The sequence below is a fragment of the Chenopodium album genome, chromosome 17 (genome assembly GCF_948465745.1).
Source record: "Chenopodium album chromosome 17, dcCheAlbu1.1, whole genome shotgun sequence".
Taxonomy (NCBI): Eukaryota; Viridiplantae; Streptophyta; class Magnoliopsida; order Caryophyllales; family Amaranthaceae; genus Chenopodium; species Chenopodium album.
Window position 1 is genome coordinate 12,101,719 of NC_137850.1, and position 16,581 is coordinate 12,118,299.

Genomic DNA, 16,581 nt, shown 5'->3' on the forward strand with positions numbered 1-16,581 from the left:
TTTCCTACCACCGTCACTTCTTTTTTTTCTATAAATGGAAACGCAATTTCGCTAGATTTTTGCCAATTTTGGGTACTGAATTCTGGTTGAAGAAGTTAATTCGAAGGAAGAAGTGTTAATGGCGGGCTTTAATTTCTACATAAGGTGGTTGAGGGAAGTGATGACGTGGCTTCTGCTTTAGGGGGAAATGAATTGAGGGAGGTCAACTTAAGTTTTTGTCCAGGTCAACATTGCTAAAAAAAAAAAGGTAAAAAAAAAATTCTGGGGGAAGGTTAACTTTGAAAGCCGGTTTCCAGTCAACCGGGACTGCTAGAGGAAAATTGGGTCAATAGTTAGGATTATTAGAAAATAAACGTTAGTTGGGACTATTGTAGGTAAATCGCCAATAGTTGGGATTATTAAACTTTATTTTTCCTAACTTATATAATAATGATAAATTCTATTTAATAAAAGACAATATTTTTTGTCATCATATATTCTAAAGTTAGTTGGATGGGATGATATACCAAGTGCATGATGTTTGCTGATGATATTGTGTTGATTGATAAGATGAAAGAAGGCGTAGAAAGTAAGTTGGAATATATTTGTGGAGATGGACTTTGGATTCCCATGGCTTGAAGGTGAGCAGAAGTAAGATATAGTATTCTAAATGTAAGTTTAGCGGTGTGGAAAACAATGAGGCAGGGGTGATCACCTTGGATGGGAAGAGTGTTCAAAGTTGTGAGGTCTTCTGATACCTAGGATCTATTATTCAAAGGATGGAGAATTGGACGGAGATGAAGCTCATAGGATCAAAGCGGGTTGGTTGAAGTGGAAGAGTGCGACGAATTTTTTTTTTTTTTAAGTGATCTAGGCATGCCCCATAGATTAAAGGGAAAATTCTACCGAACGACAATAAGACATGCTTTGTTAATTATGTGGTACAAAATGTTGGGCTATAAAGCATTGTCACGTGCATAAGATGAATGTGGCGGAGATGCATATGTTCATTGCGATGAATGCGTGTGGTCATATAAGAAAGAATAGGTTAAGCAATGGGATAATAAAGAAGAAAGTAGGGGTTACATCGATTGAGTACAAGATGTGGAAGAATCGTTTAAGATGGTTTAGCCATGTAAAAAGGAGACCAAGTGACACCCCGATAAAGAAACTTGAAGAATTTCAAAGTGTTGGGATTGTGAGAGGTAGGAGAAGACCTAAGAAAACTTGAAAGAGAGTGATTGAGAGTGACATGAGTGCTTTGAGGATTGAGGAGAATATGGTGTTAGTTGGAGAGGGCGGTGTAGAGGGCGAAAATTTACGTCAATGACATGAATTGATCATGAATTGATTATGTATACTTTTTAAATTTATTTTCATTTTAAAATTTATTTTCAGTCCACTAATGTTATGTGAAGTGTATTGTTTTCCTTTGCTAAATCTTTCTCAAACATTATGTTTTCAACTTAGAACGTTTTAACCACTCTTGTAAAACTTTCTTGAATTTTATTCTTGTTTTTCTTTTAAAACTCTCTTAATTTTTCTTAAATACTCGCTCTTTTGTTTACTCGCCTTTTTTCAAACTCTTTTAAATGATAGTTTTGTTATGTTTGTTTCTTTATATTATGCGATTTCTTATGACGATTCATGTTAATCGACCCCAAATCATTTTGTGACTAAGGATTTGTTGTTACTAACAATACTAACACTAATTTCATACCCTATATTGATACGTATTCCCAAGTAGCAAGTCTAAGGACTGGTCAAATATAAGCACATTTCTTGCATATATAAATTCATAGAGTTATTAAAACATAAATGATAATTTACATTAATAATTGTTTCGTATACCATAAAAGTTTATACACTTATTTTGAAAAAATCTACATTTTAATTAAATTTGTTATATAAAATTGTTCTTGAACTTGTAACATAAAAATTAGGATTTGACTTTTACCAAAAAAATAAAAAATAAAAAAAAAACATGAAATTGTTTTTTTACCTCTAATAAAAATTTTAAAATTTGTTTTTCACCACTTGTCGTTAAGAAAACCGTTAAATTTAACGATTTAAAAAAAAATTCTTCGATTTTTGTACCATAAACAAGCTCTTTGGAGGTTTTAGAGGTCACATTGGTCCTTTTGGTCCAATTTGAGTTTAAAATTGATTAGAATTTATCAAAAATGTCTCATTTTGCGTATGTCATAAAACTTAGGTATCAATGTTATAAGTAGGTAAAACAAGACATTTGCAGTAATTTTTTGTCAATTTCGACCTTAAATCAAACTCAACGTAGCCCCAAAACCATTATAGAGCATGTGTTTGGCACAAAAAATGAGATTTTTTTTTATTTCATTTGATATAATGGTTATTTTGATGGTAGTTAGTTGAAAACAATTTTTAGATTTTATTTGATGGTAAAATAAAACTTATAGATGTTTTGATGGTAAAAAGAAAAAAAACAATTTCAAAAAAAAAAATAAATTATAGAATAATAAAAGAATTAAACAGATTTTTAGATCATTAGATGCACCTACTTCTATCATGTACATCCAGATGTAAATAAAAGAGGTTCTGAAATTGCCTTATCTCTCACAATTTTCCATGGCTCTTTTTCAAAGAATAATACTCCATCCGTCCTTTTTTTACATTCCTGCTTTCCTTTTTAGATATTTCAAAATTACATTCCTACTTTTTTTTTTAGTAAGTAAATTTTTACCAAATATCCCAAATTATCCCTATTTTTCTGTTTTGTAATTAATACTTTCTCTATTTTCTCACTCTTAATTTCTAAATTCTCACTCTTATTTTAAGAATCCATGTGCATCAATTTAAATGAATATGATTGTTCTTTTTTTTCCACTATAAATTATTATTAGTCCTTTTCCTTTTCAAAGGATTGATGACATGTGCAACATTAAATATTATTCTATTTTTGTTTTACTCAAAGACATCAATTAATGTCTTGTAATTCCCATTGTACTTTGTTTTATTGTTATTTGTTTTATTCCAAGTTCCTTAATTCCCGTGTAATTTTACAAATAGGAATATAAGAAAGGGACGGAGAAAGTAGTCCATACTTGCTTTTATTTTGATTAATTTTGTGGTTATAAAATCATTGACGAATATCATTTTATCAACATAAAGAAATTATAAAGATTTTTAAGTGTTTTAATAAATACAGAAATATAGAAATAATAAATAAATAAAGTTCGCAACTTGCTCAAATGCTCAGCTGAATCTTCCGCCTCTCTCGTGCCCCAAAAAATCTTTTATAAATTTATTTATTTATTTTTTGCTGGAAAAATCTACGATTTTTATTAGGGTTAGTTTTGGAGCTTCCGATTTGGACAGCGGAAAAGTAAAGAAATTAAAATAAAAAAAAATTAAGAAAATACAAAAAAAAAAAAAAAAAACGCAAGAAAACTCGGAATAAATCTACTTTTCGTCATTTCTCTGCAAAGTTGAGAATACCCCTTTTCTCTCTGCCTCTTCTTCCTTTCTCTCTTTTCATTGGACAAAAATCTGGCTATCAACAGGTTAACTCTTGTATTTTTTCCTCAAGTTATTCAATTTTTTTCTATTAATTTGTAGTTGAATTTGTTATTAATTTGTGATGATTGTTTAATTTATTGTTCAATTAATTTCCAAGATTTTATGGTATGATCGTTTTTTGGGGTTGATTTTCTTTCATTATTTTTGATATAATTCTTCTTTGTGTTTGTTATAAACGATTAAAAGTATATGTTTTAATATATTTTTAATTATGTAAATTTGAAATTGAATGTTACAGAAATGGGTTTTTATTTATTTGATATATATGGTGTATGTAAAATGTAATATATGTTTAATCTTTCGTATTTTTGCTTATTTATAATGGGATTTTTTTAGTATTTGCTAAGGTAATTGCTAATTGAATTATTACTGGAGATTACTAAGTTTGTTTTATATTTCAGTATGTTTGAAATTTTGCTGATTCCTATTCAGGAAGTCATGTTAGTAAAAGAAAACTTGTAATTGTATTGGTATTTTAACCAGGATTCGGTTTTAAAATAGGCGCGTTTTGGATTCGACCTAGGCATTGTTCTGAATTTGACTTAGGCTGTGTTTTGGTTTTGATTTAGACCATGTTTTGGATTTAACCCCGGTCACGAACTTCTACCATTAAGTTGGTTGTTTTTATCCTTACATGATTAATAATACTTGCTATTACCTAGAGAGGTGTGAGAATGAGTGGTTATGAGAATTGAAGGAGTGAAAATGGATAGTTGGTTTTGGTGATAATTATCGTGAAAATAATAACTAGATTAGAGCATCTCCAACGGTGAGCTACGATGCCATGTAGCTTACCTTGGCACATCAGATATTTAAGCGAGTATATTTTGTAGCTACAAAGTGCTCCACATTGGTCAGATTAACGAAGTGTATACTATCTATGTAGAGGATGATAAATTTGTCGAGTTGGGGTGGTGTTTTGTAAGTATTTTTACATGGGTGAGGTTTTGGTGTCAACTTGTCACAGAGTTTAGGTTGGGTACTTGGAGGAATACCTTCTCCTTATAAATACTTTTATAACCAAGGAAAGGATACTTAGAAAGTTAGAAATACATTTGGTGTGCATATTTTATTAGCCCTGTCGAAAATTTGCAAAATTGGAATCTTCATGTCAACCTATCCCAAAAATTTCTAAATTCTAACCTATAAGTGAGAAATTGAATATCTGAAACATACACCTGGAATTCCTTAAAATCGTTGTGCTATGGTGATGGTCATAGTTAAAGTGGATAACCTGGAATTATATACTTATATGCATGCGGAGTTAATGTATAACATTCAAAGGTTAATTTGTTGAAATTTCTAGGGTATTTAACATAATTACACATTTTATTATCCTCTGGTGTGTTGTTTCAGCTCTCTTTTTTCTGTGTAACCTTGCTTTTAGACTTTGCTACGATCCAATTCTGATATGTTATCAATTTGATAACTATGTATGAATCAAAGGAGGATAGTAGATTTAAATAATGATTTATGAGTGATAGATAACGAGGATAAGTTGATTCATCAAAAGATGTTATGGTCCTTTGTGTTTACCTGAACCCAAATCCACTCTGAATTGACCCATGATTGACAAGTCAAAGTATAATACTGAATACAGATTAGTGATGGTGAATGTAGTAGTTCATGCTCTCTGTCAATCTTAGAATATATACAATTGTTTGCTCTTTTGCTGTGTCATGTCTCTCGGAAGTAGTTATGAATCTGAGAAATCTAATTGTATTGATCGCATTAATTGCCTGTAGGCTTTGCATATTTTATCACCATTTAAGCATTTATTTTTATTTTTATCTTTGTTTATGTTTATGTTTTGATATTATGTCATTGACTCATTTATAGTAGATGATGGCTTCTTAGAGGAAAAGTGCTGAGTCTACTTAGACAATAAAGGCTGAAATTACTTTAATATGGAGAAATGTATAGGAGAAGAGTATAATTACATAGAACTCAACTGTTCAATTTCAATGTTTTTATTCAGGTCTCTGCTCATCAACAATCTGTCTGTTGTATCTGCTTGGGATTCAGCTTTCCGGCTTAGCAAAGATTTTCAATCACTCTGGCAGCTGCAACCCAGTCAAAGTTTTCTCGCACCACCAAGCGGGTGTGGGGTACTAATGACCGTGTGATTGTACTCTGTGTTTTGCGAAGATCAAGGTCATCCCATATATGGAGATTGTGTCGTACTTCTGAGGGTTTATCTGTTGATTATGGCTAAAGTTACCACACTTTTAAGTCTTTGAATTGTGCTAGTGGGCTATTTGGAGTAATTTTGAATTTGACTATGTAAATAAGTTGGTCATTCTTAGCTCTCTGTGATAATTTGATTGATTATTCAGTAAATCTCTGCTCAGTGCTGCAAGCCTGTTAGTGTATTATGGGTCGCTTCTCGTGCTTCTACGGTCACGCTCCCGGTCAAAAGCAAAAGGTTAGTATTAAAGTTTTTGGTATTACACTTGAAGTTGTTATGAATAATCTATGCTTCATTCTTATAGCTGTCCATATCTTTTTATTATTTATTTTTGGTGTTTCTCAGAAATCAGCCCAACCTTCATTTGAAGCAATGGTCAAGACACTGCAACTTGGTTCTCAAAATAATGCATCAGCATACTCTGGCAATCCTTTAACCATGCATGAATTTCATATAGGGAAAAGTGAGGCTAGTGAAACTGAGCATCTTACATTGGCCTCACGTAGTTGGAAATCTGGAGAAGTAAAATGTGATTATGATGTTGTGAGTAATGCAGACTCTATGCACTTTCAGACAGGGAATATTAGAAGAAGTCTCTCTTTTGGTTGTGAATTGGAAAAAGAAAGAATCTTTGGTGTCAGTAATGTTGATGACTGCAATGATCAGGAGTTTTCTTTTGAAGGGTCACATGATTGTGATGAGGTTGTTGATGTATCACCTACAAATGATGCCAGGAGTCAAGGGATCTCCTCTCCTGATCAGAATCATGAAGCTCCTCGTATGCTATGCCCCGATATTAGTTCTGATATTGGAAACCAAGAGTTAGTCTTAGCTGTTTATAACCCTCAATATTTGAATAAGGAAGGTCTTGAAGACTCTCATCGCTCATTGCATACGGGGGCTCCCGATGGTTCTGGTCTGAATTCACCTACTCAATCCTGCATTTCTAAATCGTACTCTATGCCAAATTTTGGGTCCATGTCTCCAACTTCTCCTGGTCTTTCTGCCTGTGTCATGCTGACGTCTTGTAATAGATCTTTCGAGGATCTTAAAAAGCTCTCTGTTAACAATGAAAATGTTTCAGCTCGTAATGCAGAGATTGTTGGATTATGCAAGGATGATAATTTGTACTGTCCTGAGAAATTTGATGGAGAAAATGCTGTTTTAAATGGTTGTGACTCTTATAATTATGGTTGTTCAAGCAAAGACTGGATAGTCCCAATGCCAGATGAAATTGGTGCAATGGGACATGGCCAGGGCAACTCTTCATCTGATCCCTGGGGTGACTTTGCGAACAGGGAATTTAAGACCAAGCTCATTGAGGATTGGGTTATTGATCTTCAGCACTGCAGCCCCATAGAAGAGACCAATGAAGTGGCTGATTCTGGTAATGAGGTAAAAAGAAGATCTGCATTCTTGGATGGTCTGGATAAAGTGGATATGAATCTATACCCAGGCATGGAGGCAGCAAAAAGATACATATCTTCTCTGAATGCCACAACGACCACTGCACAGCTGGCCAATCATGGTTTGGTTGTAATCCCACTTCTCAGTGCATTTGTTGGCTTAAAGGTTCTAAATCTATCTGGGAATTCTATAGGTTGGTGAAGCACAATTGTTGTGATCTACTTTAGTCATTAGTATCTTTTCCAAATTTAGCTTTTTTTGTGTTAAGTTGTACTTTGCTTTGTTTTTTACTACCTCTTTGCTTCTGGTTTTATTCTTCCTTTGCTATGTTTATTGTAGTGACTTTGGATGCTTGTTTTGCAGTGAGAATTACTGCCGGTGCTCTTCCTCGAGGATTGCATATGTTGAACTTGTCCAAAAACAAGATATCGACCATTGAAGGTTTAAGAGAGCTTACAAGGCTTCGCATATTAGACCTGAGTTACAATAAAATATCCAGAATTGGACATGGTAAGTTTCTACTTGGCATGTGGCTTCTTATAAGTGTCTTCTTAGTTTCTTACCTTTTTCTGCATAGTTTCTTCTTATAAACCAGATATCGACCATTGAGAAGCATTTTTCAAAACAAATCACTGAAACTATGTTTTGTTCTGTTGGAGAGAGAGAGAGAGAGAGAGGGGGGGGGGGTGCATTGGTAAAGAGATCTGTTACTCATCTTTTTTTTTTTCAATTGAGTAACAAATGGCAAAAAGCTATAGACGTAATAGAAGATAGTCTACCCCTTTTTTTGTAAAAAAAAAGTAGGATAGGGGTATGCCAAAAATTGCTTTTCGAGTAGCAAGGTTGTGGCTTTTGTAGCACTCCCAAACCCATTCTTGAATAAGACTTGTTTATTTACAAAAAGTGGGAATGTGATTAGTTGTTGGCAGTGTTAAATCCTTTTTAAGTAGAATATTATTTCGTAACTTGTTGAAAGTAGTTTGATTCCATTAGCTTTTGATAAAACAAAGAATACAGGTATGCAATCAAGAAAATGAATGGAGGGGAAAGGAAAGTAAAACCCTTAGATTTACTACGTTGTTTGTTTAAAGAGACAAAAGGGAAAATAATAATAATAATAATAACAAACCACCAGCACTACCTCCTTCCTTCTCAACCCATATCCACCTCTACAAGACTACAACCAAAATAACTCCACCTTATTTAGTGGAGCACCACCTTACCTTTGCATCAGAACACAGCCTTTGCCTAACTCTTGCACCATCGCATCTCATTAGAGCACCTCCTCTATCTCTTTTGCTCTCTTAGATATAGATTTTTTTAGGGTGGGGTGGGTGGATTAGATTTTACGGGGGTGGGTGGGTTTTCGAGGGGTGGGGGTGAATTTACGGGTGTGTCAATGGTTTTTCAAGTTGGTAGAGTGGGTTGGGGTGGATGTTCTAGGGTGGTGGTGGGTTTTTTGGGTTGACTCTTGGATGGATCTTGTGGCTTATGGGTAGCGAAGTGGTGGCGGTTAGGGTGGCAGCGGTGGAGTGGTGAGGTGGCGTTGGTGATGGTGGCTGTGGTGTGGTGTGGTGTGATGGTGGCTAAGAAAAAAGAATCTAAATACCTAGGGGGGGTTGGATAATCAACCTAGAAGACTTTGGGGAAATAGAGAGGAAAGGGAATGACCAATATGTCAATACAAACATCAACAAAGGGAATCAACCTTCTTGATTTCCTTACACTTTTTTAAATACCCTGTACCAAACACCACCTTTATTTGTTTGTTAACTACCAAGAAGGCAAGATTTTTTTTTTGTTAGATGGGAACAAATCGTAAACCTAGAAGGTGATGGTGACACCAGATAACCAAATCATCTATAGCCGTGGGGATGGGGCTTGGAGAGAGGGGGGGGGGGGTACTTGTTTGTAAGCAGAGTTTTATTTGGTAGGCATGCAAAGTTCGCTTTTTCCAAATACCTTATCTTGATTGAAGTGTTCTTTCCCAAGAATGGAATGAATGGCCTTCGACTTTTGTATCTTCTTCCATTTTTTGTTTATGCCCCAGCGCTATTGTGATTTCTCATTCTTTCCAAGTTGTTAAAATGTTGTGATTGAATTAAATGATGAATTTTTTATTTATGTGTATGTCTTTGGAAGAAAATTTCCTAATGGGTATATAATTTTCAGCTCTCATTATGTTATGATATCGTTTCTGGATGTCTGGTATTTGTTGTTGCTGTTTTCCCTTGCAAAAACTTATATTGTGTAATTCATGTGCATGTTGTTGTGGTCTGGTTTTGAAGGTCTTGCATCATGCTCTACTTTGAAGGAATTATACTTAGCTGGAAATAAAATCAGTGAGGTGGAAGGTCTACACAGGCTTTTAAAGTTAACTGTTCTTGATTTGCGGTTCAACAAGATTGCTACTTCCAAAGGTCTAGGACAACTTGCTGCTAACTACAATTCCTTGCAAGCTATCAGTTTGGAAGGAAATCCTGCCCAGAAAAATGTCGGGGATGAGCAACTGAAAAAGTATCTACAGGGCCTACTTCCCTATCTGGCTTACTACAACCGGCTGAATATAAAATCCAGCACACTGAAAGATTCCTCGGATAGGTCTGTTCGACTGGGTATTTCAGACCGGGGACTTAGATCTGATCACAAGTCTTCCTCACGTCGTGGAAGTGGCGCTCCAAAACGATCAACTCATTCATCTACACATGGGCAGAAGGGTCAATCATCAGACTCTCTGAGGCAATCTAAAGGGAAACATGTGCTGGTTCCACCAAGTGGGGCAAAACCGAGTCACCGCCATAATAATATTGACTTTTCCAACAAGCTTCAAAGTTTGAGATCTGGTCTCTCACTCCACAAAAGTCGAAGTGAGGGCACTCTCGCTGTACTTTAAGTTTGTCTTCTGCTTATCAAACCTACCAGGAGTAAGGTCCCTTCTATCGTCTTTTGCATGGAATTATATTTGTGGTTTGTGATATTTTTTTCTAGTTACTAAAGTTTTCATATTACGCTGGTGCAAGAGCATTATGAAGCTGGTGCTCTTCTGAAATTTAAGTTTGTTTCGATGCAATAATAGAAATTTGCTACAATCATAAATTCATAAGACTTTCTAGCCATTTCTTAGTTATATACTTATATATATAGTCCATTATTTTAGCGTTTGATTGCGGCCATTGTGATGGAGTATGAATCGGATGCTAACTGTCAGAACATTTATATGCTTGGTTTTTGCATGAAGTTGGAATTTTGCTCATTACAGTTTACCTCTAGTAAAAAAATTTAGTAGTTTCTCTTTGCACATAACCAAAGATATGCAAGTAGCTTTTTAACCCATTAAGTGAGCCGCTGAAGTATTTATACTAATGGTATGTAATTGCAATGAGTAAAGTTCATACTATGTACAAGTATTTAACCTCAAAAGGGGCCAGTGCAACAGGTGGATGTGCTTGCATATACCCAAATCCAGCCATCAGGCTCATTTTCACTTGTAAATTCGATGTCCCAAAAGTATGAATCAATTGAGTTTTTTATCAAACAAAAATACTCGGTTGTTGTGCATAATGTTAAACAGAGGTTGTATTATTGTCAAAATTATGCATTACGGAGTAACAAGTGTGTCATAGGCCATAATTAAGGAACCGAATAAGATCCCTTTAATCCTTCATATCAAAATACTTGCTACAATTTGAGGGGTCTAATTCTATCTGACAACTATATTCCCAATATCTTCTTTTACAATTCTTTCTTTTCAAAAAAGTATTACCCTTTATCTCATTTGAGGAAGTCCTAATGTCTAATAATTAGATATTACAAACAATAGCTAAGAACCTTTGATACTATTCCTCAAAATAAAAAAAGAAATTAAAAAAAAAAAAAAACTTTGATATTTTTAATATAGTAGTATTATTTTATCCCTTAAGGGCCTGTTTTAATTTACTGAAAATAATTTAACTGAATTAATTAGTGCTGAACTGAACTGGAAAGAGCTGAAATGAATTGTTTACGAGAGAAGGAAATTAGGAACTGAATTGATTGGAGCAGAGCTGAACTGAATTGAAATTAAGCTGAACATTACAGACCCTTTTATTTTCAAAATTGCTATTGTTTGACATTTGTCAATGCATGTCTAGCTGTTAGACATTAACTATTGCGTAAGTGAACGGAATGTTGTTGGCATGTTCGACCAAAGCAAGTAAGTAAACTACTCTTCGTTGCGTAGGCGAAGTGAGCCATTGAAGAAGACTTGATTCCAGAGAGCAAGTCGTTTTATGTGTTGGTACTGTCCTTTTTGATGGTTGAAAAGGGCGAGATTGATGTTGTAGCAAGAGATTCATCATGAGTTGGCTTGCCTGGAAGACCAGGGAGTTTGACACCACCTTCAATCAACTGTGATGTCTAATAGAGTCAAACTTGGATTAAGAAAAAACTGCTCTTGGGAGTCATCAGCCTGTTATCCCCGACCTTCTCCCCTTCAACAAGCACTGTATTGATTTTCATTTCTATCTCAGTCTTGGATGTCTTTCTTTCCGACAATTCACTTACTTGGAACAAGTATGGTAATTCCTATTAACTCTTCCTCTCATTTCACATGTAATTTTTCACTAGAGTAACATTGATAATTAAATATTAAATAATTAATTTATCACAATGTGTTCATATTCATAAACTTGAAGTCGAACGAAGCAAATTAATAATTTTAAATACTAGATATTGGATAATATATTTTGATGTTCAATAATGATTGTAAAAATATACTTCCTCCGTTCTTTTATTATTGCACCATATAGGTTGGACACAATACTTTTTATAGTGGAAAAAAAGGAAGAGAGAAAAGGGTAGAAGTACATTATCAATGTGATGTAAGCATGAACTAAAGAATCAAGTGTTAAAAGTAAGGGTATATTAGGTATTTACAGTGTGAATAGAGACATTTTGTTTCTTTAAATAGATATGGTGCAATATTTACAAAACTTCCTTAAAAGGCAAGTGGTGTAATAATTAAAAAACGAAGGAAATATTTAAATAGTAGGGATACCGAAGTAAATGTAACTAATTTAAACTATATTTGTTTTTAATCATATAATTTTTATTACTCCGTATAAAACTTCATTTAAAATATACATATAATGACCTAGGGCGTTGCCCGGACCAAAAACTAGTTGATAATTAAATATTAAATAATTAATTTATCACATAAAATTATGCCATGATGAGTATCAAAACTACTTTTGGGCATTTTTTTTAAAGGTAAGATGAGCACCTTGTCGACCTCTCACATGTTTAGTCAGCCCAGCTCCGCAAGTCAGCGTTTGAGAGTAAAGGGGGGAGGTAAGGAAATCTCCCTACTCCCAAGCATTTTTGTAGTGAGTGAGGCTTGAACTTGTAAATTTAAACTTACAAGGTGAGTTTCCTACCAATTTCACCCTTTGCTTGGTACTTTTGGGCAGATGGAGTAGTAACTTCTTCCCTTTTTTGTTTTGTTTTGTTTTGTTTTGTTTTGGGAATGCTTATTCTCATTCTTTAAATTCGCTATTACCTCTATAGTCTAAGAATTAATACATAAAGATAGGAACTTAGTACTCCCACCTTTTTTTAAATATTTGCTCTACTTTTTCATTTTTGGTCGTTTTTAAATACTTGCTCCATTTTTTTTTATTTGAAAAGCTTTTACAATATTTAATCTAATTCTCTTAACTAGTGGACCCAACATAAATCATACTCCCTCTGAATCTATTTGTTAATCCCATATACTATTTTGAGCGTTTTAAAAAAATCTACTCGTATTGAATGTATTATATTTTTAACTTAGTTTTTATGTCCTATTTTACACGTATTAAATTTTGATTGGTGGTTTAAAGAACTATATTATTGTAGATGTTGTATGACTATTAATTAATATATTATAATTCTTCCCGCTCGAAAAAAAAAAAAAAAAAAACCTGATTGGTTAAATTGATTGTGGATTAATGACATGGCTCTATGTAAGAAAATCCCATTCTTGAATTATGAAATTATGGTTGAAATCTTCCCAAATAAATTAAAAAAATAAAAATAAGGCAAAAGTAATTAAGAATTGTTTTTGTACTTATATGTTAGATTTCATAAATTTTTCATTTTTTATTTTATGTGATGTATTCCCTTAAGATTATCATATGCAAATGGAGGGAGTACATTATTAATTTCTTATTCTCCCTCCTCCAATTCTCTCTACTATTTTTGCTTTTATAATTTTTTATTTTTCTACCTACCCCACTACCTATATATTTTATTACTTTCTCCAATTTCTACTAAAACTCTATGCATGGAGAAATAGAGCAAGTATTAACAAAATAGAGGGAGTAATAAAAATAAAGATAATAATACAAACATTTCAGACCAAATATAATGTGTGGAGTGTAAGAGCATCTCCAATGGTTCAATTATAAGGACTTGCTTGCAATTTAAATAAAGTTCCTAGCTACATGCTTACCATTGGAGAATAAAAAATTGAGCAACATGCTAGCAATTGTAGCCCAATCAAGCTACATGCTTGATTGAAAAAGAGACAAATAATCTCCATTCATATTGGAACATGTGTATAATTATCTATTATTTTTTTAAAACTTTATTTTTTTGCAAACTACAATATGTTGTGGCTTACCATTGAAACAAGTTGTTGCTTAAAAAGTGTTGTAGCTTAGAAATTTATGTGGAAAAGCAAGCTACAAAGCATTGTAGCTTGCCATTGGAGATGCTCTAAAAATGTAAGAACAATAAGAGAAAGCAAGTGAAAAAGTGTTAATATTGTGAAATAAGGGGAGTAAGTTATGAGTATAAAAGTGGAAAAATAATGTAAAAGAATAAAAGATTTAAAAATCTCTTATTTTCATATCATTTCAATTCAATTCATTTTCGTTTTAGGTCATTATAAGTTGTTATAGTTATTCCATTGGGTAAACCTACAAATTAATTGAATTAAATTTACCACCAACAAGGTGCGTGTTAAGTTGTGGTTTAACACTTATAGCTTAATTTGTTCATTTTCTTTATCCAGTTACATCATTAATTAGCGTGCCAATAATGTGCGTGTGATGCGAGTATTTAAAAATAAGAATCCGATCAAGTGTTAATTTTAATATATTTATTCGGAGTAAAATGCATTTTAGGGGACTCACCTTTCATACTTTTCATCGTTTGGGGACTCACCTTTTACTTTTCATCGTTTGGGGATTGCCGGTCACCGAAATTCAATTAAATCCGGTCACTTAATAAAAAATTCTCCTAAATTTGGTAATTACAACTATCAAAAGATAAATTTTAGACTTTGACTCTACAAAAAAAATACATTGTAGAAGAAAACTCCAAAATGTTAAGAGTATGTAGAGCCCAAAATGCGAAAATTGTAACTGGATAACCTCAAAATGTTAAACATTTCTGCAAAAAAATTTAAAATGTGTAACACTAATGAGAATTATTTTTAATAGCAATAATATTATGATTAAAAAAATAAAAAAAACCCAATAGCATATACGAAAGTATTGTACAGAGCCAATGGGTTTACCTCAAGTTTGATTTATTATGTAACTTCTCATATCATTGATTTAGATTATGGTTGTAATGTCCACTTTTTTTGTTAGCCATATCCTTGCATTAAGAGAACAAATTATCAATTAGCATATAGTCTATTTATTTTACTTGAACTTCATACTGAATTGACATGAGTGGAGCAAAAAAAAATAAATAAATAATACCTGTAGTGCTTGAGTTGTTATGTAATTTCTGCCATTCAGAGAAATGAAACTACGGTTTGATGATGAAATGCTACCTTGAGTCGATTGTGATTGCTGGGTATTGTTATGTATTACTGTAGTTGACTGCAAAGTTTGCTCTCCACCATAATCAGTATAGTAAGCTGCTTGCCTCCTTGGTTCATTGATCTGGGAAGGAAGACATTAATACAAGAACCATCAACATATTGTACATATGCTTATAATTGAGTGGATTTTTGAAGAAAACAAGCATATGAACTTACTGAGATTAACACACACACACACACACAAAAGAACACACTTACTGAGGATCCAGTAGCAGTTTGTAGGGGTGTTTGTTTCTTTCCTTTCTGTTGAAGTTGCGTGAGTGGTTGAGTTGAACTTGGTAATTCGTCTCTGAAGCTACAACTTCTTTTGTTATGCCCTTGCTCTCCACATACACTAAATTTCATAATCATGCCAGTCTTCCTCATTTTACCATTGCTAGTTGCTTCTCCAACCTGTTTTTTCCTTGCCTTTTGCGGTCTACCTCTAACCTTTTTTAATGGAGGGGCTGAAATTGATTCAGCTTGTGAAATTGGCCATTCATTAGGTCCATTCAAAGGCTCCATAGGAAACTCATAAGCCTTCAAATATTCAGATTTGGTAAAAGAGCTTGCAACATACTGTTCGGGATGTTCCACGGACTTCCAAATGGCAGCAATTGCATGTTTACATGGTATCCCACTTAGTTGCCATGTATTGCAACTGCAAGTTCTATCTCTTAGATCAACGACATATTTCGTTTGAGTTATCCCATCTCTCACACCAAACTTAAACCTTCCATCCCAAAATGCAGACCACCCCTTGACTTTAACTTATTATCTTCCAATTTTTGTTGAATTCTTGGACAAATAAAACACTCTTTCTTTTCAATAAAATCTCTTTTCTTAAATAATCTCTCCATTAAACTCTCTCTTATGTCCTCCAGCATAGTAATTATTGGCTTATGCCTAGAGTTAAGTATATATGCATTGAAAACCTCACTCATATTATTGTCGATGCTATCACAACAAGATTGTGGTGTGTAAAATGCTTTACACCATTTCTTGTAGTTTCTATTCAATAAATCATTTGCAGCAGCCTCTGAAACTTTTCGAAATGCTTCAATGTTTGCTTGGAAGACATTTTCAGTTGTGCTTTTGGCAATTCTCCAGAACCATTTCCTAAGTTCCTGCCCCCCACCAAACACATCCCTAAAATTACAATAAACGTGTCTAGCACAACACCTAACTTCTGCTTGATTCCATATCTCACTAGCAGCTTGAATCAAACCTTTTTGTTGATCTGACATTATTGTATACCCTGCGCCACTAGTTGTACCTAAGTCTTGAGATAATAATTCCAAAAACCAACCCCAACTATCACCACTTTCGACCTCCACAACAGCCCATGCAATTGGAAACATTTGGTTGTTTCCATCCCTCCCCACAGCCACTAAAAGCTGTCCACCAAATGGACCTTTCAAAAAACAACCATCTAGTGAAATAAATGGTCTACATCCATTAAGAAATCCCTTTCTCAGTGCTTCAAAACAAAAGTACACGCGTTGAAATTCTTGGTTTTTCAATTTCAAAATAACCGTGTTGTTAGAGTTTGCTCGTAAAATCTCTAGTGCATATCTATGTAATAACCCATATTGCTCTCTATACTCACCAAGAATTA

General features: G+C 33.6%; 1 protein-coding gene across 1 annotated transcript; it reads left to right on the forward strand.

Moving 5' to 3' along the window:
* Window positions 1–3,368: 3,368 nt before the first annotated feature.
* LOC145589498 (uncharacterized) lies at window positions 3,369–10,290 on the forward strand. The gene is made up of 5 exons (XM_081646089.1): window positions 3,369–3,518; window positions 5,513–5,959; window positions 6,068–7,322; window positions 7,493–7,639; window positions 9,418–10,290. The coding sequence occupies exons 2-5, from the start codon at window positions 5,909–5,911 to the stop codon at window positions 10,020–10,022; spliced, it is 2,058 nt and encodes a 685-aa protein (XP_081502215.1). The 5' UTR covers window positions 3,369–3,518; window positions 5,513–5,908; the 3' UTR covers window positions 10,023–10,290.
* Window positions 10,291–16,581: the final 6,291 nt, after the last annotated feature.